Source organism: Python bivittatus, unplaced genomic scaffold (assembly GCF_059951505.1).
Source record: "Python bivittatus isolate LINGU-HERP-01145 unplaced genomic scaffold, Pbiv_v1 ctg000610_np1212, whole genome shotgun sequence".
NCBI lineage: Eukaryota > Metazoa > Chordata > Lepidosauria > Squamata > Pythonidae > Python > Python bivittatus.
In genome coordinates this window covers 60,598,119-60,622,770 of record NW_028277088.1, presented here as the reverse complement: position 1 = coordinate 60,622,770, position 24,652 = coordinate 60,598,119, and the positions used below count along the sequence as shown (strand labels likewise).

The 24,652-nt window shown below is 41.1% G+C and overlaps 1 protein-coding gene across 3 annotated transcripts in view; it reads right to left on the bottom strand.

Annotated features, from left to right (window-relative positions):
• Window positions 1-323: 323 nt before the first annotated feature.
• SLC9A3 (solute carrier family 9 member A3) overlaps window positions 324-24,652 on the bottom strand; it is an 83,811-nt gene continuing 59,482 nt past the window's right edge. For 2 of the 3 annotated variants that reach the window (XM_025172540.2, XM_088150220.1), the window contains 6 exons: window positions 16,169-16,284; window positions 15,345-15,474; window positions 10,935-11,111; window positions 4,111-4,168; window positions 2,808-2,915; window positions 324-1,697 (listed from right to left, as the gene is read on the bottom strand). In XM_025172540.2, the coding sequence (XP_025028308.1) occupies window positions 1,450-1,697; window positions 2,808-2,915; window positions 4,111-4,168; window positions 10,935-11,111; window positions 15,345-15,474; window positions 16,169-16,284 (837 nt within the window). In that variant the 3' untranslated portion in view covers window positions 324-1,449. The remainder of the gene's footprint in view (window positions 1,698-2,807; window positions 2,916-4,110; window positions 4,169-10,934; window positions 11,112-15,344; window positions 15,475-16,168; window positions 16,285-24,652) is intronic. The other variant, XM_025172541.2, reaches the window with a different exon arrangement.

The following is a 24,652-nucleotide window of genomic DNA, read 5'->3' as shown; positions in this document are numbered from 1 at the left end:
ATTTAAAAGATTTTACTTTTTCAATATCTCACTTAATGGCCATTTATTCAGTGACTGTTCAAAGTTATGGCAGCACTGAACAAATGATACTTACACCTGGTCCCTGAAGTTATGGCTGTTGCAGTGTCCCCATGGTCACTTGAACAAAATTTGGGCACTTGGCAGCCCGTTCATACTTAGGACTGCAGGGGTGCTTCAATTCCCCTCATCGGCATATCACCTCCCCATTTCTGCCTTTTTGGCCACCCTGCATAGTGGGACTCCTTGGCAGTGCCGGCACTGAAGTAGGAGTCTGGGGCCTTCAACAGGCTCAGCTAGCCGCCACTGCCTCCTGGCCTCTAGTTTAGCCCCAGTGCTGCCGCCACCATTGTCGAGTACCAAATCAAACCCCATGCTGTGGCCAGCCACCCCAGTGCCACAGTGCAAGCCCCAGCCACCTCCGCTGCCCTACGCTTTACAGGCCCTGCCGTGCCCAGCTGACCTTCGCTGTCTCCTTTCTCCCACTGATGAGGTGTGCCTAGCTTGACTCTATGTAAGGCAACTGCTGACTGTGCCCAAGGCTGTGTACACCCCTCCCCAAACCATGCATGCCCCTCTCCAAATCGCGTGCTGCCTTCTCATGGTACTTCAGAAGGCCTCAGCAGTGGGAAGAAGAAGACTGCAAAGGTTAGTTGGGTGCGGCAGGGCTTCTGGAGTGCAGGGTAGTGAGGGTGGGTGGGGCTTTGCGCTGTGGCACCGGGGTAGCTGGCCATAGCATGGGACTTGAGGTGGTACTCCTCGGTGGTGGTAGCACCAGGGCTGAAGTAGAAGCCTGGAGACAGTAGTGGCCAGCTGAGACTGCTGAAAGCTCCGGGCCTCTACTTCAGTGCTGGCACTGCCAAGGAGTGCCACTCTGCAGAGTGGCCAAAAGGGCAGAGATGGGGCTGGGACATGTAGGTGGGGAGAGTTGGAGGCGGCAGAGGAACCTTATTGAGACTTGGTGCTGGAAGGGACCAAGCCGGGAATGGCTTGGATTGGGATGGGTCCTCGCCCAACGACAAATGGGATTCGGTTAATGATGGCAACGGGGACTGCGGGGATTTCTGTCGCTAAGTAATGTGATGTTCTGCCTTACGACCACATTGCTTAGCGATGTAAATTCCAGTCCCAATTACTGTCGTAACCAAGGACTACCTGTAATAATGCCCATGTCCCATATGGTCCAATTCACTTTGTAGCTCTCAAGTGACTAGCACAGTGTTCATCATCCAAAGACTACTAAGCCCTACTTTAGGATCCTAGAATATATTTAACTGGTTTTAAAGTAGAAGTTTCCTACCAAGAAGAAAATAAAAGAGAAAAATGACTCCAAAGAAACTCCAAGCAAGAGAAAATGGCTATTTGCAAGTTAATTAAAGGATCACAGAAAGTCTGAGTGATTGAAAAGTAAGGACCTTAGGTATATTTAAATTACAAGTGGGTTGATTCTGGAAGAAAAGTTCTAGGATGTTCTTCAGCACCATCTAGTTGGAAAAAAGAATCTGTGGATCTGTTGCTGAGTCGAATGGGAGCAAGTCTTTGAAAGCTGTTTGGAGAATAAGGTATTTGCACTCTAGCTCTTTGGGAAGGTACCACTATCTCATCACTGGATAGCCAAGGTGGAATCTTCATGATGGCATTTTGTTCAACATCAGCTGAAAATACTGGATTATCAATGCCTGTAAAAAGTCCACCAAAAACAAAATCAATAATTAAGTAAACAGGCACATGACAACTTCCATGTTGACTTATTGGACTGCTTGCAAACCTGGAATTGAGCAGGGAACTTGGTTGAAATAGCATTTGCAATTTAAAAGAATAAAAACTACCTTAACAAAGCACTTCTCTCTCAGAAAAAAGATTTCCCTGCTGCCTGGACTCTATGACAACATAGTAGTTGAAAGTGAGCAATAATAGTTCTGAATGTCATCTGTGGGGTTTAAATCGCCTTTTCTTTCCCTTGTTTGCCCAAAAAGGAAGTTGCATCCTCTGGAAAGTGTGTGTTGATTACACAATCTGGTACCATACACAATACCTCCTGCTATCATTTGTTAGTGTTTTACAGGAGATTTATCTCTATTATTATCACTGAGTCTCATGATAGTTGTCAAAGCAAAGTATTTAGAATGTTTTGGGAATCTATTTGAAAAAACATATAGAAGATTTTTTCGGTTTGGCTCCTTTTCTTAATTTTTTGTGCCTTTCTTCACATTTGTCATTTTCCATGACACAGTCAAGGCTTAAAGGTTTTCCATTTTTGCAGTTGCTCAGATTCTTAATAATGACTAAGCCCCCATTCTGTCTTTCCATTACTGCTATGAGTAGGCCAGAACTACCTTTAAATATAGTATTCAGTGGCAGACCTTGGACAGTTTGAAACAGAAATGTGCCTAATCAACTTTTGGACTGAGAGTTCTGCAGTAGCTCTGTGTGCACAATATTTTTCTGATCAAGTAATTGAAGAGATTGTCCTTACTCTGGAGCTCAGTAATTATACTGTCATACACCATTTTCATTTCTTTAACCCTTGAAAGTTATCATCCCCCCCCGCCATGAGCAACAATTTTTATCATTACTTTATCATATTCTGTGATATGTATTTGTGCAGTTTTTAACACTTTGATTTGAATAAGTGAGCAATTTTCTCACAATGCTGAAACATGGTACATACATCTTCTGTTCCACATTTCTGGAAAATGAATTTTTGTTTCTGCATACCTGTGTATAGAGAGACATGCCAACACAGCACAATGCTTTTGGAATACTATGATACATACTAATTCCTTTACCATTTGTATCTGTGAAATTATCTTCGTTGACATAATCAAGGAAGTCTATTGCTTCACCTATCTGTGGATGGCTATAATCATTCTCCTCTGGTTCAGAAAACTCAATTTCTAGAATAAAATAATATTTATTTATATAATAACTGACTGAGGTCATTACGTTCTAAGAGAGTCTACTACTTTTAAAAATAAATTGATATTTTATTGAAAGAACATTATTGAATGTACATTCAAACTTGTAACATACAATTTCACACAATAACACACAATTTCAAATCTGATTTCTGTAGGAATAATAAAACAAACACACTAATTACAATTCCTCAATCAGTAGGTATTTGTATTGATTTCTGTTTTATTATTAAGTTTTTATCCTATTTTAAAACTCCTAATATATTTATATGTATAGCTCAGCACATAAATTTCTGGACAAATTGATCAAGTTTAGCTTTGAATGGTTTATTATTTATTTATTTATTTTTTGTGCTTTGACTCCTGGTAACTGCCTAGACAGGCCCCTGCAGTTCTCTTGGCAAGGTTTTTTGGAAGTTGTTTGCCACTGCCTTCTTCTTAGGACTGAGAGAGAGGGACTGGCCCAGCTGGCTTCATACTTAAAGTGGGATTAGAACTCATGGTCTTCCGGTTTCTAGCCTGACACTTTAACTACTACACCAAACTGGCTCTTGCTTTAAATTACAGATGCCTTTTAAAATGAGCCTATCTACTCTCTGAAGGCCTTTTTGTGCACCCCAATGACTTGACAACAAACTGAATGGGGCTAGAAAAATGGTCTTTTAGTATCATTTCACCTTTTAAAGTAAAAATTTGCTCCCAAGAATGCTGCTGGAGGTGGTTTGGTTTGGCTCTTATTTGGTTCTTAAGTATGGTTCTTATTTTGGTCTTCAGGTAGGATGTTCCAAAATTTTCATGAAAAATAGGTCTGCCAGGCCTAGCAGTTATTTTATTATTATTAATTAAAGTTGTCAATGTATTTTTTAAACTAAAAAATTACCAAAGTTTGCAGCTGAAAGTCAGCATGATCTTGGAAGATTTTATGGGCCACCCAACCCATAGACATTCAACCAGAGATAACCAATAAAATAAATACAATGGAAAATTGGGAAATATTTATTTAATATGATGTTAGCTGGCAACAGAAATAGAAAATATTAATTCATTTATTTTCAGATTTCTAGTCTGCTGAAATCCAGGAATTCTAGCCATCTAGTTATGTCACTCAATATTTGGCACTACTGTACTTATCTTTAAAAAAGTACATTTAACTTTTTTTTAAAAGTGCATTTACCTTTTTCTTTCATAGCACCTGTAGGTAGGTTTCCATTTGGTATGACATTACTATTTTTCTGAAAAAACAAGAAATGATCATACATATACAAATTATACATATGCAATTTAATATAGGTGCTATCTTTTTGCAGGTCCAACATGTGATACAAAGTTAATATTTTATTTCATAATTAAAATATTTAGTTAATGAAAATATATTGCCTGTTATATAAACATCTCCAATTCATTTTAACTTTACATAAATCAATTTATAAAACTACATTTCTGTGCAATTTTCTCAATCTTATAAAATAGAAATAGGATTTTACAAAGGATTACAGCCACTGCCATCTCATAAATAACACAGATTCAGGTGACTGATCTCAAGACAGTGGCATAAAAATAGTAAGGGGACACAGCCACCTTAGAGCCTGCAGGCCTTCCCTTTGCCACTCCCTTCCTGCCTTACACTCTCAACAAATCTGATCATTCAGAGGAGGGCTATCTTTTCCAGCAAGCTACAGCTGGAAAAAATAGATGATTAGATGGTAGAACTTTATGTATCTCTTTGCTGCGATGGGTAGTGGTTGTCCAGATTTTTACAACCCCAATAGGAGCCATAGTGAAAGAGTGGTGTGAAAGGTAAGAGAGAAGAACTGTTATTACTGCTGCTAGTATCTCTACCTTGCTGCCAAGTTAACTCTCACTTTAACAGCAGCTACAGTACTGCACTGGAAGTAGAGTCTCTGGAGGACCTGGCAACTTCCCAGGCAACCCCTGCTGTTTGTTCACTTTCACTTTTGTCTTCCCATTTGGGTAAAAACAAGGAGAAAGAGATATGCCACATTCAGGATGCAAAACTCCAAACAACCATTAGATGGCAGCAAATAGATGCAGTGTATATATAGTATGCCTAAGAGAGGCAGCTAAGTGGAGCAGTCTTTGAGGGGAGAGAGAATGAAAGCAGGATGCCAGCCATAGGGAGAAGGGGGTTGGTCACTGAAGTGAGGGAGAAGTTTGCCTGCCCTCACCTTTTGGTGCTAGGTGACTTCAAACTCCATACCTTTGGGGATTAATTAATTAATTAAATTTTTCAATCGTCCATCTCCCCCCAATGAGGGACCTCTGGGCAATTCACAACAAACAATGGGTTGTCTCTGGAATGGCTCAATATTACCATACCTCTAAGATAATAATATTTTTTGTTTAAGTAATTTCTGGTGGACCTTGTTTTTACTTTAGAGCATTTGAGTAGTGATCTGGAGGACATTACACTCAGCTGGTAGTAGTCAGATCACTTCTTGGTTTAGATGAGGTTGAGCACCTTCCTGGGGCAAACTGCTTATTAAGATGGTTCGCCTAAGATGCCTCATGGATTCAGATGGATTCTGACAGACACTTGGGAGTTTCTTGGCAGGCAGTTCCTTGATCGCCTGGTTGACCTCTGGTATCATACTGACTCAGTCTCTCAGTGTGATTGCTCCTTCCCCAACTGGTACCTGAATATACCATACCAGTATCTAAAGTACTGATAAAAAAACCAAGAAGTGAACCTAATCAAGCATGGGTAACAGCTAATATTTGAGACAACTTGGGGACAATAAGAGAGGCAAATTGCCTTTACTTTTCCTCCTTTATTGCACCAGCAAGATATTGGCTAGCAGTCTCATTTACAGTTGCTTGGCGAGAAGAACTAAATAGATTTCCTAACTGGCAGCTGTGCCCATTTGCTCAGTAGAGCATTTCATAAAATCATAGATTTGGAATGGACCTTAAAGATCACCAAGTCCAACTGAGCATAGGCTCGGTGCAGATGCATTAAAGCATCTTTGATAAATGACCATCTAGCCTCTGCCTGAAGACCTCCAGCAAAGGAGAATTAATCATGTCATGTGTCAGCTTATTCCACTGGTGTCCAGAATTGGAATTGGACACAGAATTTCAAGTGGGGTCTGAACAGGTTAGAAAGGAACAATTATTTCCTATGATCTGGAAGTAATCTGCCTTTTTAGCAACTGCATTACACTGCTGGCTCATGTTTAATCTGTGACAAGAGCATCCAGATCCATTTCACATCTAACGGATTAAACAGAGCAGAAAAGAGTAGTGCATGAAAATTACTAGTTTAATAAAGAAACAAAGGAAATAAGGGCATAACAAAAAAAGGGAAACTGAACACAGGGAGACTACCTTATCTTAAATGTCTCTACACCAATGCACAAAATATGGTAAACAAGTAGGGTAAGCTAGATATCATAAGGAAGCAAGGCAAGTATGACATAATAGATATTACTGAAACATGGTATATCTCCAGTGGATGGGTACACCTTGTTTCAGAGGGACAGGCAGCAAGAGAGGAGGTAGTGTAGTGTTGTATATCAGAAATGAATTTGCCTGCACAGAGGTCCACTGGCCTGGTGGTAACAATGCATCTGGATTAAAAGAGTGACAGGAATTCGCTGCAGACTGCCTAACCAATCAGAAGACACAGACGAAGATTAAAACAGATACTGTAACAAAGCCTCAAAAAATATGAAGTGGTAGTGATAGAAGATTTCAGCTACCCAGACAGTTATTATCAGCTAATTCTGCCACAAACAATATGTCAAAAAAATTATTGACTTGTGTTTGCAATAATTTTCTCTTTTAAAATGTGGATTTTAACCTTGGATTTGGTACTTACTGATAAGGAAGACCTAGTTGAAGATATTAAAATGGAGAGAACTTTGAGTGCAACTGACCACATACTGTACTGTTAGAATTCTTGATTTTAACAAATACACAAAAAATACACAATAAAATATAAACCATGGATTTTAGGATGGCCATTATTAATAAACTAAGAGAAATAATAAGAAAGAAACCATTGGAAAAAAACCATAAAACCAAAAGAGTTTTAGTTGGCTGGGATTTCTTGAAAAAGAAATTAAGAATAGTGTAGTCTCAAACAGTACCAATCAAGAAAAAAAGGAGATATCTAAAAAAGTCAATATGGTTGAACAAGCAGCTCATAAAGGGGTTGAGATTAAAGAAAGAAGCTTGTTGGAAATGGAAGGAAGGGCTTACAGACAAAGAGGTCTACAGAGTTTCAGCCTAGAAATATAGGAATGAGGTCATAAAGGCAAAGGCAGAAAATGAGCAAAGGCTAACAAAAGAGGCAAAATCCAGCAAGAAAGATATCTTCAAACATGTCAGTATTGGAGGACAACAGAGGTGATGGGGTACTGCTTAGTTCAGATGGAGAAATTTTAAGAGACAACCAAGAAAAAGTAGAAACTCCTATCTTGCCTCTGACTTCACAAAGGAACTGGTGATTTGACAGGTACAGGTCAGTGAAGATGCAGTAAAGGAACTTCTAGTTAATTTGAATGCCTTCATGTCCCAGGCCCTAAAGAAATACACTGTAGAATAATGAAGGAACTGCTGAACAGCTGTCAGGACCCCTGCCAATTATCTTTGAGGAGAATTGGGGAAGTGCCAGAGGATTGGAGAAGAACAGTGGTAGTCCCCCTATTCTTCAAGAAAGGAAAAAAAAAAAAAAGAAGATTCCAGTAATTATCAACCATTAAGACTGACACCAATACTCAAAAAGATGCCAGAACAGATGATAAAAGTGGTTATTTGTAAGCACCTTGAAGACAATGCTCTGTGATTGCTAAGAGTCAGCATGGCTTTGTCAAAAATAAAGTAGTAGTCTTTGACAGGGCAACTACTGTGGTGTAAAAAGGGAGTGCTGTAATATAATCTATCTTAATTTTAGCAAAGTTTTTGACAGGGTTCCACATGACGATCTCATTGACAAGGTGTTAAAGAGTGATTTGGATGGCACTACAATAAACTGAGTTCACAATTGGCTGGCTAACGGCACTCAAGAGAGTGAAGATTAATGGCTCTACATCAAACTGGAGAAGAGTAAACCAATGGGGTTCCATAGTCTTGGGGCCAGAATTACTCAACGTTTTTATTAATGAATAATGGGATGGATTGGCTGCTTGTCAAGTTTGCAGATGACAAAAAATTGGGAGGTCTGGCCAAAACCCAGGATGACAGACCAAGATTATAGTTTAATCTGGACAGCATGTGAGAGGAACAAGATGTTCCTTAACAGGGAGAAATGTAATGTATTTAGGGAGAAAAAATGTACGATATGCATACAGGATGACTTGGAAATACTATATCTGGGAAGGATTTGGGTGTGGTCAACTGAGACACCTGCTAGAAGGGCTAATGCAGTTCTGGGCTGCATTAGAAGACTGCATCAGAGACATGTGAAATCATTCCTCTCTACTCAAGCACTGGTGAGACCACGCCTGGAATACTGTGCATGATTCTGAGCACCACATTTCCAGAAGGATATTGACAGGTTAGAGAGAGTTCAGAAGAGGACAATGAAGTTGATATAGGGACTTTAGAACGTTTCTAGGACATGACTTTAGGATAGGCTGAAGGAGTTTGGGATGTTCAATCTGAAGAGAAGATTATTTAGAGAAGATGCAATAGTTGTATTCATGTACATGAAAGGAAGTTGCAGGAAGGTGATAAAAAGCTACTTTCCACAGCCACTGAAAGTAGGAACAGAAATAACAAGTATCAGTTGCAGCTTCCTAGATTTCATTTAAATGTAACAACAAACTTCCTGACTGTACAATCTATACAACAGTGGAATAGTCTACCTATGGAAGCTGTGAGTTCTCTATCTCTGAAAGTTTTTAAGAAAAGCATGGATGGCTTAATTTGCTTTCCTGCAGAGGGTTGCATTACATAATCCTTGTAGTCCCTTATATCTCTACAATTCTATAATTTTGAATCTCCCAGGTCTGTTATCAGCAACCCCCTCCCAGCTTTGTGTCATCTGTATATCTGAAAAGCAACCCCCAATTCCCTCATTCAAATAACTAACAACAACTCAAAGTCCATGATAAAGCCCTGTGGCATGCCATTCAATGCTTCTCTCCAAGCTGAAGTAGAGCCATGAATAAGCACTCTTTGGGTGCAGTCATTTAGCTAATAGTATCGTCTAGTCCATATTTTATTTTTTTTATTAAGGAAAATATCATAAGACTCTTTGTCAAAGGCTTTCTTGAGTTCTAGATATGCTATGTCTATGGCCTTCCCTAATATATTAAGATAATAACTCAATTAAAGAAACAGATAAGCCTTTGTGCTAATTAATGACCATAGTCGAGACTGAGATAAAATTAGCCTGGCATGATTTGTTTATGACAAATGCATGCTAGCTCCTCTTAATTGTAGCATGCCAATCTGTTTGAGGAACTTGCTCAATGTAGATGTGGAGCTGACATGTCTGTAGTTTCAGGGATCTTTTTCTTTTTGATGGTGGAGATATTAGCACACCTTTGGTTTTCTGGAACCTTGTGAATTTCCTGGAGTTCTCAAACACTACTGCAATCATCTCTATTACTTCCTTTGATACCCTAGGATATAATCTATCTGGCTCTTGGATTTCTTTGAACCATAGGGACACAATATCTTCAATGGTATTCTATGACAAGGTTTGCTCAGTGGGCTGTAGATTGTCCTTTAGAGAGACCCTGGTACCTATTCCTGAGTTCTTCTGGGACTGTTTTTCTGACTCTCTTGTTTCTTTTTGACACATGCTTCTATGTGTTTGCCTCTTCCAATGAGATTTCTGGTTCTCTGGTGCTCACTTCATCTGCCCTGTCCAAGAAATTCTCATGAGGCATCCCCAATCTTCTTCAAGGCACTTCACCTGTGTCTTCCAATAAGGACACAAGTTTACACTTCCAGCAGGTATAGTTTGGGTCCTCTTCAGACAGGAAGACAGATATTGCACACAACTTATAGATCATGACAATGGTTCCTGTGGTGTTCCTGTTGCCTGGAGCCTACCCTACCAATTTCCCTAGCCAAGTTCCCACGCAAACCTTTCCTGTTTGCTTGGTTTGCTCATAGTCTCCCAGAAGGTATCCCTCTGAGTGAGGAGTAGCCTGGACTGGAAGAAGGAAGAGGAAGAAGAAGAAGAAGAAAAGTGGAAAGCAAAAAGAAAGGGGGAAAAATTACCATGTTATCTAGGACTCCCCTTAGCCTACTGACTGTGATGAAGTGGATAGAGTGTTTTCAAGTATAACCTTTGGGTTTGATCCTTGCTGCTCCCTAAGGGGACTAGAGGATGTGTGACTACTGGGAGCTAGTCAATACCTCACTGGAGGAAGGGATGTTGTCTGTAGTCTTAAAAGAGCTTTTGTGTAATTTATTTATTTATTTATTTATTTATGTATTTATTTATTTATATTTATTTATTTATTTATTCAATTTCTATGGCCACCCATCTCAAACAAGTGACTCTGGGTGGCAAACAATCATAAAATCAATTAAAACCAAGTACAAAAAATAAATATATATATAGCATGTGAGAAAAATCATAACCATATATATTAATATAACCAGGAAATTAACACACACAGGCCCCAGGCCGGGCACATAATCAGGTCTTCAAGGCCTTACGAGAGGCCAACGGCGTCGGGGCCATCCTAATCTCTGGAGGGAGAATGTTCCAGAGGGCAGGTGCTACAGTAGAGAAGGCATGCCTTCTAGTCCCTTGCCCAATCTGATCTAATAATGGTTGGTGAAACTAAACAAGAAAAAGCCAAGCAGGAAATATTATTGCCTGAATAATCCTGACATCTGGGCATGTAATTTCTGTTCTTGTGCTATTATTTGCATATGATTTTATTATGAAAATATTCTGCAAGTAGCTTTGAGAATTGCTTAGGTGAGGAAAACAGGGAATAAGCATGCTAAACAAATATGTAAAGTTAATCCCATTAATAGACTTCCCTTTGTTTTTTAGGTGTCGCTTACCCTTTTTTGGCCACGGTCTTTCTTGTGAATTTTATTTAATTTCTTAGGGTGATTCAAACCAAGTTTTGTGCTCTTGAAAGATTCCAGCCTTTTCCTCATAGTTCTGTGGAAAATTTCTTTGTTTTGCTTCTCATCTTCATTCAGAGTTATTTCATGACGACTGTACAGAAATTTTTGCTATAACAAGGGAAAAAGATGACAAAAATATATATCTATGACACAGATGCTTAGCTACATAACTTTATTTTATATTGTCGCATTTATAATCTTTTCCTGTTTCACATCAATCCTGGACTTGAAGCATAAAGAAGATGATTAACATTTTGGTTGGTACATATATATGTTACTGCTTCATAAAAAATGGAAGTAACTCAGACATGATATCTGGAAAGGAAAGTCCTACTATCCTTTTTGGTATTTGTTTGATTTACACCCATCTTTCTGCTCTGATGGACACTCAAGGTGGCCAACAAAATCTAAAAACTAAAACAAGAATGCATACTAAAATCATTCCTAAACACTGAGAGAGTGGGGGCCAAATCAACTCAAGGGAGTGTAGCCTGTTAACAATACAGGAAAAAGCCCTCTCCTGTGTTCCAGAAAAATGGGCCTTTAACCAGTGGTGTGTTGAACTGGCTCACACTGGCTTGCGAAGCTGATTGTTAAACTTTCTGGTATATTGTGAGTTGGTTGAAAGCAGAGATGAGCCTCGACACCTAGTGTGCCAGCCAACTGTTCTGCAGCTAGTAGTATGGCACAGTGGTGGCAATGGAGCCAGCAGAGCCGCTTCTTAAACATTTAGCAGCACACCACTGCCTTTGACACAGGACATCTTCAGAAGGACGTCTCCTTCAGTTCTTAACTACCAGACAAGTTTGGAACAGAACAATGGTCCATTACAGACTCATGCCCCAAGCCCTTAGGGCTTTAAAGATCACTCCCAACACTTTAAATTGTACATGATAAGCAACTAGTAATCTCTGCAAATCTTTCAGTACAATTTTTAAGAGCAGTCCCAGGGAGAATGCATTGCAATAGTCAAGACAGGTTATAACAAAGGCATGGATAAATATCACTATAGTATCACAGAAGATATTTGTTATGGCTAGAAGGTAAAGAATTGGTGGAGGTATACCAATTCTTTCCTCTGTGCCTTGGTGTATAAAATACTATCCTTTAGGCCTTACACCTTCTTTTTCAAAGGAACGATATATTCTCCATTTTCTTATTAGCTGTCTATCTAGGCATGATTTATTTCCCAGCACAGTTCAGGCCAGATATGTCATTTATCTTTAAAATATGTTCTGCCCTGATTTCAAGGCCATTCACCTGAAGGAAGAAGTGAGTGAATGAAACTAGCACTAACTAAAACTATGTTTTTAACAATAGATAAACAAATCTGAGTCATAAGTGTACCTAATTAGAATTGTGAAGTGGTATACTATAAAAAGTAGGGGAATATTCTCAAAGATGGAACTTCAGACAAGACCTGGGAAGGTGCTGTGCACCAGCTAGCTTCAAGAGGTTAATTTGCTGTTGTCTCTAAGAAGGAGGAGAAGGAGGTTTCTGGCAGCACAACTCTGAACCTAAACCCTTTCACATGTTCTTAACTAAAAAAAAAATTGCCTTGGTTTATTAAAAAAAAATAACTTTTACCTCATTTGCATGTTCTTTGCTTCCAAATTTCAGAATACTGTGGCAAAACAAAATCTGATCAGGTCAGGAAAGGATGCAGCTGCACACCAGATGCTGTGCAAAGGCATTCCTCACCACAGATGCCACCTACAAATCCAGTGACAGCTGACAATCAAGGAGCACTTCTATACTATGAACTTGCTTTTTCACATGAAGGACTAACTTCATCCAAAACAGGCTAAACAAATCCAATTTTCCCCAACTTGCCTGGATATTAAAAGCTGTACTTCAAAGTATGCAAAACGAGGGTCCAAAATTGGAAATGCCACTTTTTATTTCTGTTATTTTTATATTGTTTTTACATTTTTAAAATATGTATCCAACACATAGATCTTCATCCAGTCATAAATAAATAATTACCTTTATAGCAAAATTCCCACTAAAAACAGTTACAGATAGTCCTCATTTAGCAACCACAATTGGGACCGGCAACTCGATCATGAAGCTAAGTGGCTGCTAAGTAAAACCACAACTGTGCTTATGACTTTACTTCAGCTTTCCTTTGCTTTACAGACCTGTGAAGGTCATAAACCCAAGGATTGGTTGCCAGGTTACTTTTTGATCACCGTTGTATCTGCCAACGGTTGTTAAACAAGGCAGTTACTAAATGAGGACTACCTGTATTTGATCATCAACAGATGGAGCTGTAGCACTGGAACTCAGTGCTGAGGAAAGAAAAAAGGTGAGCTTTGCTGAGGAAAATCAGAAGAAGGAGGAAAGGAAATTAAAAATAACAGAAACAGAGGAGGAAGGGAGACAGAAGGTGTGAGTGTAGGAAGCATAGTAGAAAGAGAGAGGGAGACAAAAAAAGACCTGGTGAAAAGAAAGTGTTGCCTTAGAGAGAGAAGAACAGAGAAATGGGGGACAGGGTGGAAATTGAATGAGTGGAAAGCAGCAAGGAAAGGGGGACACAGAGGAAAATAAAATGAAGGGTATAAGTAGAAGCGGGCTGGGAAAAAGCTGAAGAGAAAACCCGAGATTGGAATGTCTGAAAAGAGGAAGGAAGCTGCAGATAGGCAGAGAAATGTAGCATGTGGAAGAAGTTAATGAAGCAATATGCGGGAAAAGGTAGAAAAGTGGGAAGGTTCATGTGGGAAGAGTTGCAGCATCTTTTCTTCATGTGGGGAGAAGATGCAGCTGGGTAGAGAAGGCTGGAGAAATAAGTGGGGGAAGCCAGGAAATAGGGTTTGAAAGGAAGTGGGCAGGAAGGATTAGAGATGTAGGGAAGAGTCAGAGGAGCTATTGCATGCCAGTTGTGTACGCATGTTCTACACATGCTTTATGTCTCGTCTGAAGCTAGAGAAAATGCATATTTTTGCAATAAAATACACATTTCACAAATTTAGAGGACTTAAGAATTGATTATTGAAAGTACATTCAGCAATGTTGACAGACTCTACTTACCAAGAAGCATAGGTGGGCATGAAATGTTGCAAATACACCAGACAGTTGAAGAAGAAAAAAGGGCATTAAAAGAATATCTGAAGGATAATGAAGAAGATGCACTGAAGCCAGTATACCATGAAGGCTTACTAAATACTGAAGATTGGCCTATAAGAAAGACCAAATGAAGAACAGAAAAAGGACATGACAAGGCAAAGTATTACATCGCCAGTACACACAAAAAAAACCTAGCAGGTAAAACAGATAACAAGACCTGGCAATGGCTAGAGCAGGAAAGTTGAAGAAAGAGACAGAGGGGCTAATTCTGGCTGCACAAGACCAAGCCTTAAGAAGAAATGCATAAAGAGCTAGAACTGAGAAGACAGCAACAGACAGCAAATGTCGTCTCTGCAAAGAAGTTGAGGAAACAGTGGACCACCTAGTTAGCCGCTGCAAGAAGATTACACAGACTGACTACAAACAATGGCGTGACAAAGTAGCAACAATGGTGCATTGGAATATCTGCAAGAAATACCATTTGCCTGCAAGCAAGAACTGGTGGGACCACAAAACAGACAAAGTAATAGAAAATGAAAAAGCTAAAGTGCTCTGGGACTTTAGAATTCAAACAGACAAGCACCTGCCACATAACACCCCAGCTTTAACAATTGTTGATAAGAAAGACAAAAAAGTCTGGATAGTGGGTATTGCAATACCTGGAGACAGCAGAATAGAAGAGAAAGGACTGGAGAAAGACCTGCAAAAAGAAATAGAACGACTGTAGCAAAAGAAAGCAAAGATAGTACCAATAGTAATAAGTGCCATGGGTGCAATCCCAGAACATCTGCAGTACCACTTGAAAACCATCGGCATTGACAAAATCACCATCAGTCAGTTGCAAAAGGCAGCTTTACTTGGAACAGCTTATATCCTGCAACGATACCTTTAAATACCATCAAACAGCATCTGCCTATCCCAGGTCCTTGGAAAGAACTCAATAGGTGGATAAAAATGCCAAATCCAGTCTAAACATCTGATTGACTGTGCAACCAACAATAATAATTTATTAAATTTATATGTTGCCCAACTCCCAGTGACTCTGGACAGTTTACAGTTGTTAAAAGCATTTAAAAAGAAAGAATAGAAAAACACAAAAACAGCACAAAACAGAACAACAACAATGGCAAAGAAGACAAACCTGGAGGGAAACAACAAAGGAAGAAAGGGGCATTAGTCATCCTTGCCAAAGGCCAGGTCTTTAAGGGCCCTTCAAAATACTGGTAGGGTGGGTGGGGGGTCTATTGTTACATTTCTTCAACTGTAGCTTCTTACCTCTTGCCTAGGCTTATACAGATACTGCTGTAAAGTATGATGGGTAAACATATCCTCTGAATCTCGAATGCTTTTCCTTCTCTGTTCTAGTGCTTGCATATCAAGGCAGACAGAACTGGCAGTTTCTCTCCTAAAGTAAAATAAACATTTAACAATTGTTTTGTTACATTGGATTTAACAAACAAATGAAAAAAATTGACAATCTTAAAACAAACAAGCATTTTTATAAACAAAGAATAAACTCTACATCATGATTCTAATAAAAACTGAAACAAATCCCTGTCAGAAAGTATTTTCATAACAGAAAACCAGGACACCAGAAAAAACAAGAGGTCACTTGATTTATTTTCCTTGACTGTCTAGATTTTAGTGGACAGGCAGAATTTTTATTTTTTTAATATTATGGAGAGTTCAAACCAAAGTAATGCAAACATATGCTGTAAGTGTGAACAAACTATAAGTAAACTCCACTGACAACAGTCAGGAAATTAGGCATAGGACTGTGATACATGTCTCCTGTAATCACCTAGGGAAGTGAACTTTATTTAGAAATAACTTAAGCTAGTTTAAGTCCATGCAAGAATGTGAGACATAAACTTAATAGTACAATTTGGGTTGACTGGAATGGTGCACTTAACTGGCATATCTTGCAAAATCAAGCACTTTGAAATGAGTGGGTTTTTTAATTTGTTTGAATCTCTCCCATTAAAACCAACTGATCTTAAAGAGTTAACTGCAGTGTATCCAAAACTATATGTTCCTTCCCCTGACTTGACATTAAAAATGTACTTACAAAACTAGGCTCAAACCTTTACTCAACTTACAGCAGTTGGGTGACAGAAGTCTCTCCATTCATTTGGTTGATAATGCTGAAGTCCACATTGGCTGTGTGTTCAATACTTGGAGAGCGAATGAATGCCAATGAACCTCTTCGCTCTCCCTGTTCAATAAAAAAAAAAAATCCCATATATGCAAACTTCAGCCACTTGTTAATATGGTAACATGTACCTCAAGCTACAAAAAAGGCAGTAGTTTTATACACTGTTTCTCTAGACTCGTCCAACTCTCTGGAAACTACCCTGCCGTTTTATGCTCTGCAGCCATCACAATTATACTGTACTTCTTGTCAGTGAGCGGCAACGATGAGGTTAGAGCCGGAACCTAACCAGGCTTTCGTGGAAGCCGGCGAGAAGGACACCTGGCTGGAATTGAATAAAGATTCACTGACAGGGCAGGGAGGCTTGTGGTGGTGTGAGGGCAAGATCTATGTGCCGGAAGGGTGCTGGAGAGAGGTGCTGGAACGGGGCCATGATAATAAAAATGCGGGGTACTACGGGTTCGTAAAGACTCTCCACCTCCTCTGGAGGCAGTTTTGGTGGCCGACCCTGTGGAAGGACACAGAGGCATATGTCACAGGCTGTCCGACCTGCCCAATGGCCAAGGGACTCAAAGGGAAACCCCGGGGGCTCCTCCAACCCATGGCAAGCCCAGACGCCCCATGGCAGGAGATCGCGATGGACTTTATCGTGGAGCTACCTGAAAGCAGGGGAAAGAGGACCATTTGGGTAGTCACAGACTTGTTCCTGAAACAAGTGCACTTCGTGGCTTGCAAACAGGCCCCCATGGCAGAGAGGCTGGCCCAGCTGCTTGTCCAACACGTGTACTGGCTACATGGCGCCCCCTGGTGGATTGTGAGTGACCGTGGCGGGAACTTCATTGCCAAGATCTGGCGGGAATTCCTGAAATGGGTAGGGACTCAGCAAGCCTTGTCATTGGGGGCACACCCGGAGACGGACAGAGCGACGGAATGCCTTAATGGGGGGCTGGAACAGTACTTGCGGTACTGCATAGGCTACCAACAGGATGATTGGATGGAGCTATTACCCTTCACGGAGGTAGACTACAACAACGCGGTGCACAAAAGCACCAGATTTACACCCTTTAAGGTGGCCACCGAGCAAGAGTTTGTGGCCATGCTGGAGCTGCCCCAACAGCCTTCCCAAATAACCTCGCTGGACGAGTGGTTCAGTCGCATCAGCGCCATGCAGCAGGCGACCCAGATGGCGCTGGAGGCGGCCCAGGCAGAGTACAAGAAGCATGCTGACCGGAAACAGCTGTCAGAATGGGAATGGAAGGTGGGGGACAAGGTATATCTGTCCATGAAAAACCTGAGGATGCATCAGGCATCAAGGAAGCTGGGCCCGAAGTTCATGGGGCCTTTTCCCATCACCGACATAATCAATCCGGTGACCGTCAGGCTGGAGCTCCCCAAAGCGCTGGGGAAGGTGAACCCGGTGTTCCATTGCAGCCTGCTGAAGCCGCACCGACCTTCAGCTGACTGGCACAAGGAACAGCCAACGCCCGCGCCCCTCATGGTGGAGGGGGAACAACACTTCAAGGTGAAGGAGATCCTGGAAGCCCGGAAGGACAGGGGCCAGGTCCAACTGCTAGTGCAGTGGAAACATTTCCCGAAAGCCTACAGCAAATGGGTGAGCAAGAGACACATCAACGTGCCATAACTAATCAGGGACTTTTATGACTGGTACCCCGACAGGCCCAGATAGTGGAGGGAGGTCGATCTTCAGGGGGGCGGTATGTCAGGTTCAGCCCAGCTCAGCGCATGCCAGACAAGCTAGCCACCATTCTGTCCAGCTAGGTTCAAGTGCACCTGGTCAGCTTCCTTGCCTCAGGTAAAGGCAATCAAAAGAGGAAGTGCTAACCGCAAGTTAACTACCGGCAGGTGGTGGCAATCAGCCCACGGCAAGGATTCAATTACCTTGTAACAAGCGGGACCTCTCCTAGCTGCTCCAGGCAAGCAGCTGACAATAGCAACAAAAAGCTCTGTAGTTCAAGCTGCAATCAGCCACCCATCAAGCGCAATCGTGAGTCAGCCGCACAGGGCCTGCCTCGCAAGCAGGATGGCCAAGAAACAAAGGACCCTGACTGAACCTGCCATTGAACTGAGGTGGGGAGAGCCAGGGGCGAGAGGCGGGCAGGGGTGGTCTCAGGCGGGACTTGCAAAGTGCGGGAATGGGTTGTACGCTATATAATCTGTGCCAAGCCAACCTTGGCTTTGTTTGTAACCACCTGCATTACACCCGAGTAAACTTCTTTGACTGAACCTGTGTTTCACGAGAGTTTCATTCGGCGCTGAATGTGGCAACTCTTACACTTGTTATGATTTGGGTTCTAATTGAAGAAAATGTAAAAAGGATTTAAATTCCTTTTCATTCATTGCCACCCTATAGCACTTGGACTTAGCCATTTGAGATAATGGGGATTTCTTGCCTTGATGATGCATGTCATTTCTCTAAATTAGCATGCTGACACACCATCAACCTATCTCAGAGCTTGGGGGAAGAAATAAGTTTTTAAAGATCATCTAAAACTTGCAGGGTTGGGCAGTCTGAACTTCCAGGGGAATGCCATTCCAAAGGGCAGGCGCTTCAAACAGAGAAGTGCTACCTAGGACCCATTAGATGACATTGCTTAATGGATAGGACACAAAGCATACCTGCTTTGTCGAATCATGGGGGGAGGGGGGCAGAAATGATAAGAGGCGGTTGCTCATATAAGCAGGCCCTATGACATGAAGGCTTTACGGGTGAAAATCAGCATCTTGAATTACATCTGGAAGCTCACTGGTAACCAGAGCAACTCATATAGCTATAGTGTTACACAACCTATAATAGTTGGTGTCACTGCATTTTGGACTACCTGTAGCTTATGAGTGGTCTTAAAGGGCAACCTAATGTAGACTGTGTTGCAGTAGCCCAAGTATCAGGTGACTAAGGCATGTGTGATCATGAGAATGGACTCCTGCTCCAGGAAAGGACTCACTGGCATGAATCTGTTTGAAGGCCTTCCTAGCCAGAGTTGGCAGCTGCTCATTCAGCAGGAGCTGTGAGTCCAGGAAGACCCTCAAACTGCACACTAGCTCTAAATGGGGAAGTGGAACCCCATTCAGAACCAAAGATGATCTGTGGACCAGAAGAACCATGCATCCATAGCCACTTGATCTTTCCAGGGTTATGCTTGAGCCTGTTCTTCCCCATCCACATGTGAACTTTCTCCAAACACTGATGCATGACCTTGACAGCATTGCTTGGTCAACTAGGGGTTGAGATTTATAGATGAATGATGGTATCTAATCCCATGCCAATGGATAGTACCTGATCCCATGCTGATGGATGACTCTACCCAGCAGTTTCATGTAGATGTTAAATAGAAGAGGCAAGAGTGTTGAGCTGGACTTCTCCCCATCTGTCAGTACTGACTGGAACTAGCCGTAGAGAAAGGACAACCGCCTAAACACTGTACCTCCTATCAGACCCCACAATTGGTTCACAATTATACCATGACTGATGGTATTGAAAGCCACTGAGAGATCAGGAAGAATCAGGATAATCACACCATCCCTATCCTAGTACTCTCAGTGCAATCATTGTGGTCTCTGTACTATGCTCTGGCCAGAAAATTGACTGCAATAGGTCCAGATAATCTGCTTCTTCCTGGTCTCTTTGGAACTGATAGTGCAACCACCTTTTCACAACATTACCTAAAATGGGAAGGTTGAAGATGGGATTAAAATTGTCCAGAATTGTTGGCCCCTTCTTGAGGAAAAGGTGCATCACTGCCTCCTTCAAGGCAGACAGAGCCATCCCCTCTCTGAAGGAAGATTTTATCACCATATGGCTCCAACCACAAATCACCTCCCAAAAGGTCTTAGCCATCATGGATCTAAGATGCAGGTGGCCAAGAATCCTGTCCGATTCCCTGGGGGTCACAGGGTCAAACACTTTCTAAGTAACAAGGCATGCCTCAGTAACTCAGCAGGGCCAGCTCACTCAAAGTCAAACTCAGAGTAGATCCAAGCAAGTTTATCTGCCAGGTGCCTATAGTATATTCCCAATAATGGCCCTGTAGATATTCTTGTGATCTGAGAGTGGGTCAATTTAAACAAGGCTGCTAACTGGCTATCTATGGATTGATAAAGAATGGAATTCTAATGTTTTGCTGATCACACCACCACAATGAGCTCTTACACATGTTCAGTTGGGTTGGCTCTGTCTTAAATGGCATCTTAGGCATCTCTTTCATCATTTCATCTCCTGAAGTTCTTCAGAAAACCAAGGAGCACCGTGGGAACAATGAACAGGGATAGGGTTACATACTCATTCCAAGTGGATATCTAATGCCTTGGTCAAACCCCCCACCAGATTCAAGGGAAAGCCCCAATTCCATCATTTGGATTTATTAATCGTGTGGGGTGTCCTGATGTCCTACATCAGGGAGCTCTGGCGGATGGGACAACAGTACTAGCAAACCGAAAGCTAACCATGACTAATGGACTGATGGTCATATCTTCCACCTTCAGATCACACTGCACCTGCCTCTGAGACAAACACCAGATCAATTATGACTACCTCTGTTTGTTGGGCCCTCAATAGCTTGAGTTACCATAAACTCCTCGGCCACAATACTCTGATTCTACGTGGCATGATAGCAAGTTAAACTCTTCCAGAGTTATCAGTCTTGGAGAGTCCACTGCCAATTCAGTGATAGAGTCAAGAAGCTCAGGTAGAGATATTGCTGTGCAGCAGGGAGGCCAGTACAGAAACAACTAACCCAACTGCTCCCTGTGCCCAGCTTCAACCACAAGGTCTCAATCCGGTTATTTGTGGCACAGAGCCTCTGAAAGCCATTGAGACTTCTTGGATGACAATTATCCTCATCCATCTGCTTTGGAGTTGGCTGGTGCCAAACCCAAAACCCAGGCATGAATATCCATCTGAGCCCACCCAGGTCTTATTTATATGTGCAAAGTTGGCTGACTCATCTACTGTAAGATCATGGATGAAGGGAGCTTTATTACACACTGATTTGGTATTTAACAGCACCAGCTGGAGACCAGAATCACTAAGGATCCAGTGATCAGCTACAGATGAATACTGGGAGCCGGAAGATGAAGTCAGTATTAAATATTGCCTCTGCCTGATGGGGACATCAGTGGCGAGATCTCAGATTCCTACCATATCTCCCTTTGCCTCTCACCATTTGGATGTTACTGCCTACCTTATCATCTTGTTGAAAACATGAGAACAAAAAGGAGTGAGAAGCAAAATAATATTGTTGTACTGTAGAAATGGGCATCCCATGGGCTCTAGGCCTCATGCTACCCATTTCTGAGCCCCCATTTGTGCCCAAAGAGAGCCAGTTTGGTGTAGTGGTTAAGGCACCAGGCTAGAAACTGAGAGACTGCAAGTTCTAGTCCCGCCTTAGGCCAAAGCCAGCTGGATGACCTTGGGCCAGTCACTCTCTCTCAGCCCTAGGAAGTAGGCAATGGCAAACCACTTCTGAAATCTTGCCAAGAAAACTTCAGGGACTTGTCCAGGCAGTCACCAGGAGTCAAAACTGACTTGAAGGCACAGACACACATTTATGCCCAAAAGCTGTATGATTGCAGCCAGTTTTCCAAATTCTGGATGGTTTTCCAGAAAAGTCTCCTATCTCTATCATTATCCCATCTTAAAAGTTAGAAAAACTGGCTTTAAAAAATTGGCTACATCTCTTACAATGATATTCCACCATAATCTTATGATTTCTTGTGACCATTTAGAAGGTTGGAAGACTGAGTTGAGGCCCCCAACTCCCCAAAATAGTCCATCTCTGAAAGATATATTTTCTTGGGATAGGTAACAAAACTGCACAGAGAATAGTGATAATTGTAATGTGAGATTTTCACTATTCTGATATCTGCTGGAAGATCAAATCAATTAAAACTTGGACTTCCACAATAGCTTTACACACCTTGCTGATTATTTTTCTTCCCAAGATGTCATCTTTTCAATGGAAAGGTAAAAACAACAGAGCTGACCAGGGATTTGGATTTAATTCCAAAAAGGATGTTGTATACCAATGCACTCTGAAGCATGATTTTGGAATTAAATCTGAAGCATTGTGCAGCACTAAAAACCTCTGTCCTGGATCTTGTGTTGTTCAACATTTTTATTAATAACTTGGGTGAGGACATTGAGGAATACCTATCAGGTTTGCAGATGATACAGAGCTGGGTGGGGTGGCTAGTACTAAAGGAGGGAGAGATTTTAAAAAAACAAGACAAGCCAGCACTTCCCTATTCTATAGATCTGTCTTTCATTTTTCTGCTCAGATGAAAAGCTTTACATTTCTCACTGTCAAATTCCATCCTATTCATTTCAGCCCACTGCTCAAAACCTGTGTAGATGTCAACTCCTTCAGCCAATATAAAACACCACAGAGCCTAGGATAGAGTTCCCTCTAAGCTGAAGTGGAGGCACTTTCTGTGCAGTACTTTTTGAGTGCAGTCATTCAGCTAATTGTGAGTCCATCTAACAGTACCATCATATTTTTATTTATTTATTCATCTATTTATTTATTTATATTTCAAATTTAGCCACCACCCATCGCACTCATTCCGATAATCTACTAAGAGACTAAGCCTATCAAAGGAGGTAAGGTGACTCTAGTATGATTTGTCTTGCTAAGCCACTGTCTGTTTTCAGTACACCCTATGTACTGAAGTATGGTGTATAAATCTGCTGAATTTGCAGCCCAATTCTTTTTGTTTACTCAGAAGCAAGCCTCAGTGTTTCCAGTAGAATTGTAACCATAGTTAATATAATTTGCTATTTATCTTTCTCCTCCAGTAGGTAAAGGTGAGAGATGAAGAAACAGTAGTAAATATATGTAGTAGTCAGTAGTCCCTCCCGTGTGCAAATTTCATCAAACAAGGCAGTTAAAAAACAGGGGGAGGGGGAGAGAAGGCTGCTCAAAATGTGCATTTTGTTGTTGGTCTTAGAAGACCCTAATTATATCTGAACATATGCATTGTAAAAAGAGTATTTAGACAAGTTGACATAAAAGCAGTCCACTAGTGAGATGTTGTACAAGAGCAATGTTAATTTATGTTCCTTTGGCAACAGAGACTTGGACAAAGTAAAACAGAAATGAAAGTGAAAATGAGCCAATGAATAGAAAAAAGTGGCAGCTAAGTATCAGCCAGTTTTTAAATTGTGGAGAACCAAAAGAAGAGAATATGTGTAGCTCAGGGTTGAACTGTGGAGTCCTTGGAGTTCTCTGAGCTTGGCTGTTTTCTTGCAAATGTTTCGTTACCCAGCTAGGTAACTTATTCAGTGCTAGAATGGAATGAGGTTTGCTCTCTGTTTATATACAATGGCATGCCCTACCGGTGGAGGTGTGGGTTTTATTTTTTTTCCTCTGGTAGTCCTTTGATTAGGGTATTGTTTACTGCTGATTGTATGTCTGGTGATTAATCTCTGCTAATCTGGTTGATGATTGCTGAGGAGGAGGTGTTCTGGTCTTTTGTTTCTTTTTTATTGCCTCTTTTGAATAGTGTGTAGATGTTGTTTATCTCTCTGTGCCTCTTGATGGCTGCCTTGTCTGAATACCAAGCTTCCAGGAATTCCCTTGCATTTTTGAATTTAGCTTGGTCTAAGATGCTGACAGTTTCCCAGTTGAAACTATGGTTAAATCTGTCCATGTGTTGTGAGATTAAGGAGTTGTCATTGTGTCTTCTGACTGCTAGTTGGTGTTCATGGATGCGCTCTGCTAGCCTTCTGCCTGTCTGTCCTACATAGTGGTTATTACAGTCCTTAAATTGTATGTTTTTTGTATGTATGACTCCTGTTTTTTCTTCTTGGGCTACTGGGTCTTTTGGTTTACCTGAGATGTTTTTTAACATTTTTATACAACATTTTATACATTTGTATACAACATCTTCCACAAAATGGATATCCACACAACTTTATCAGAAAGTGTCTGACCACTTAACCTAATACAACACAACCAACACAAGCTATGAAAAAGATAACACTATGAAAAAGATAACATCAGAAACTTCTCAGAAACAACCAACAGACTATTACAACCACATGGCATCTTTGTAGCACACAGACCAACTAAAGCCCTCCAAAACAACTTAAGTAAACCAAAAGAGCCATGCTCAAGTGCTCCTGAGGCTGCAGGAGACCCTAGGGACTCAGGTTGTCTCCCTTTGGACTAAACAATCTCCATAATTCTTCTCATTGAATGATTCCTTTAAGTGTTCTTTGTGTTACTTATTTCAAACTGTAGTAAAGATTTATTACAAATTCATAAAGACAATCATCCAAATGTAAACAAAAAAAGACAATAAAGAGTGTATTTTCATATACTTACATTTTCCACTGAAATTAGTGGAATGAAAAATGCTAGAAGCAGGGGTGTTTGTGGAGAGGAAGGGTAAAAAAAGTCAAGATGGTGAGTGC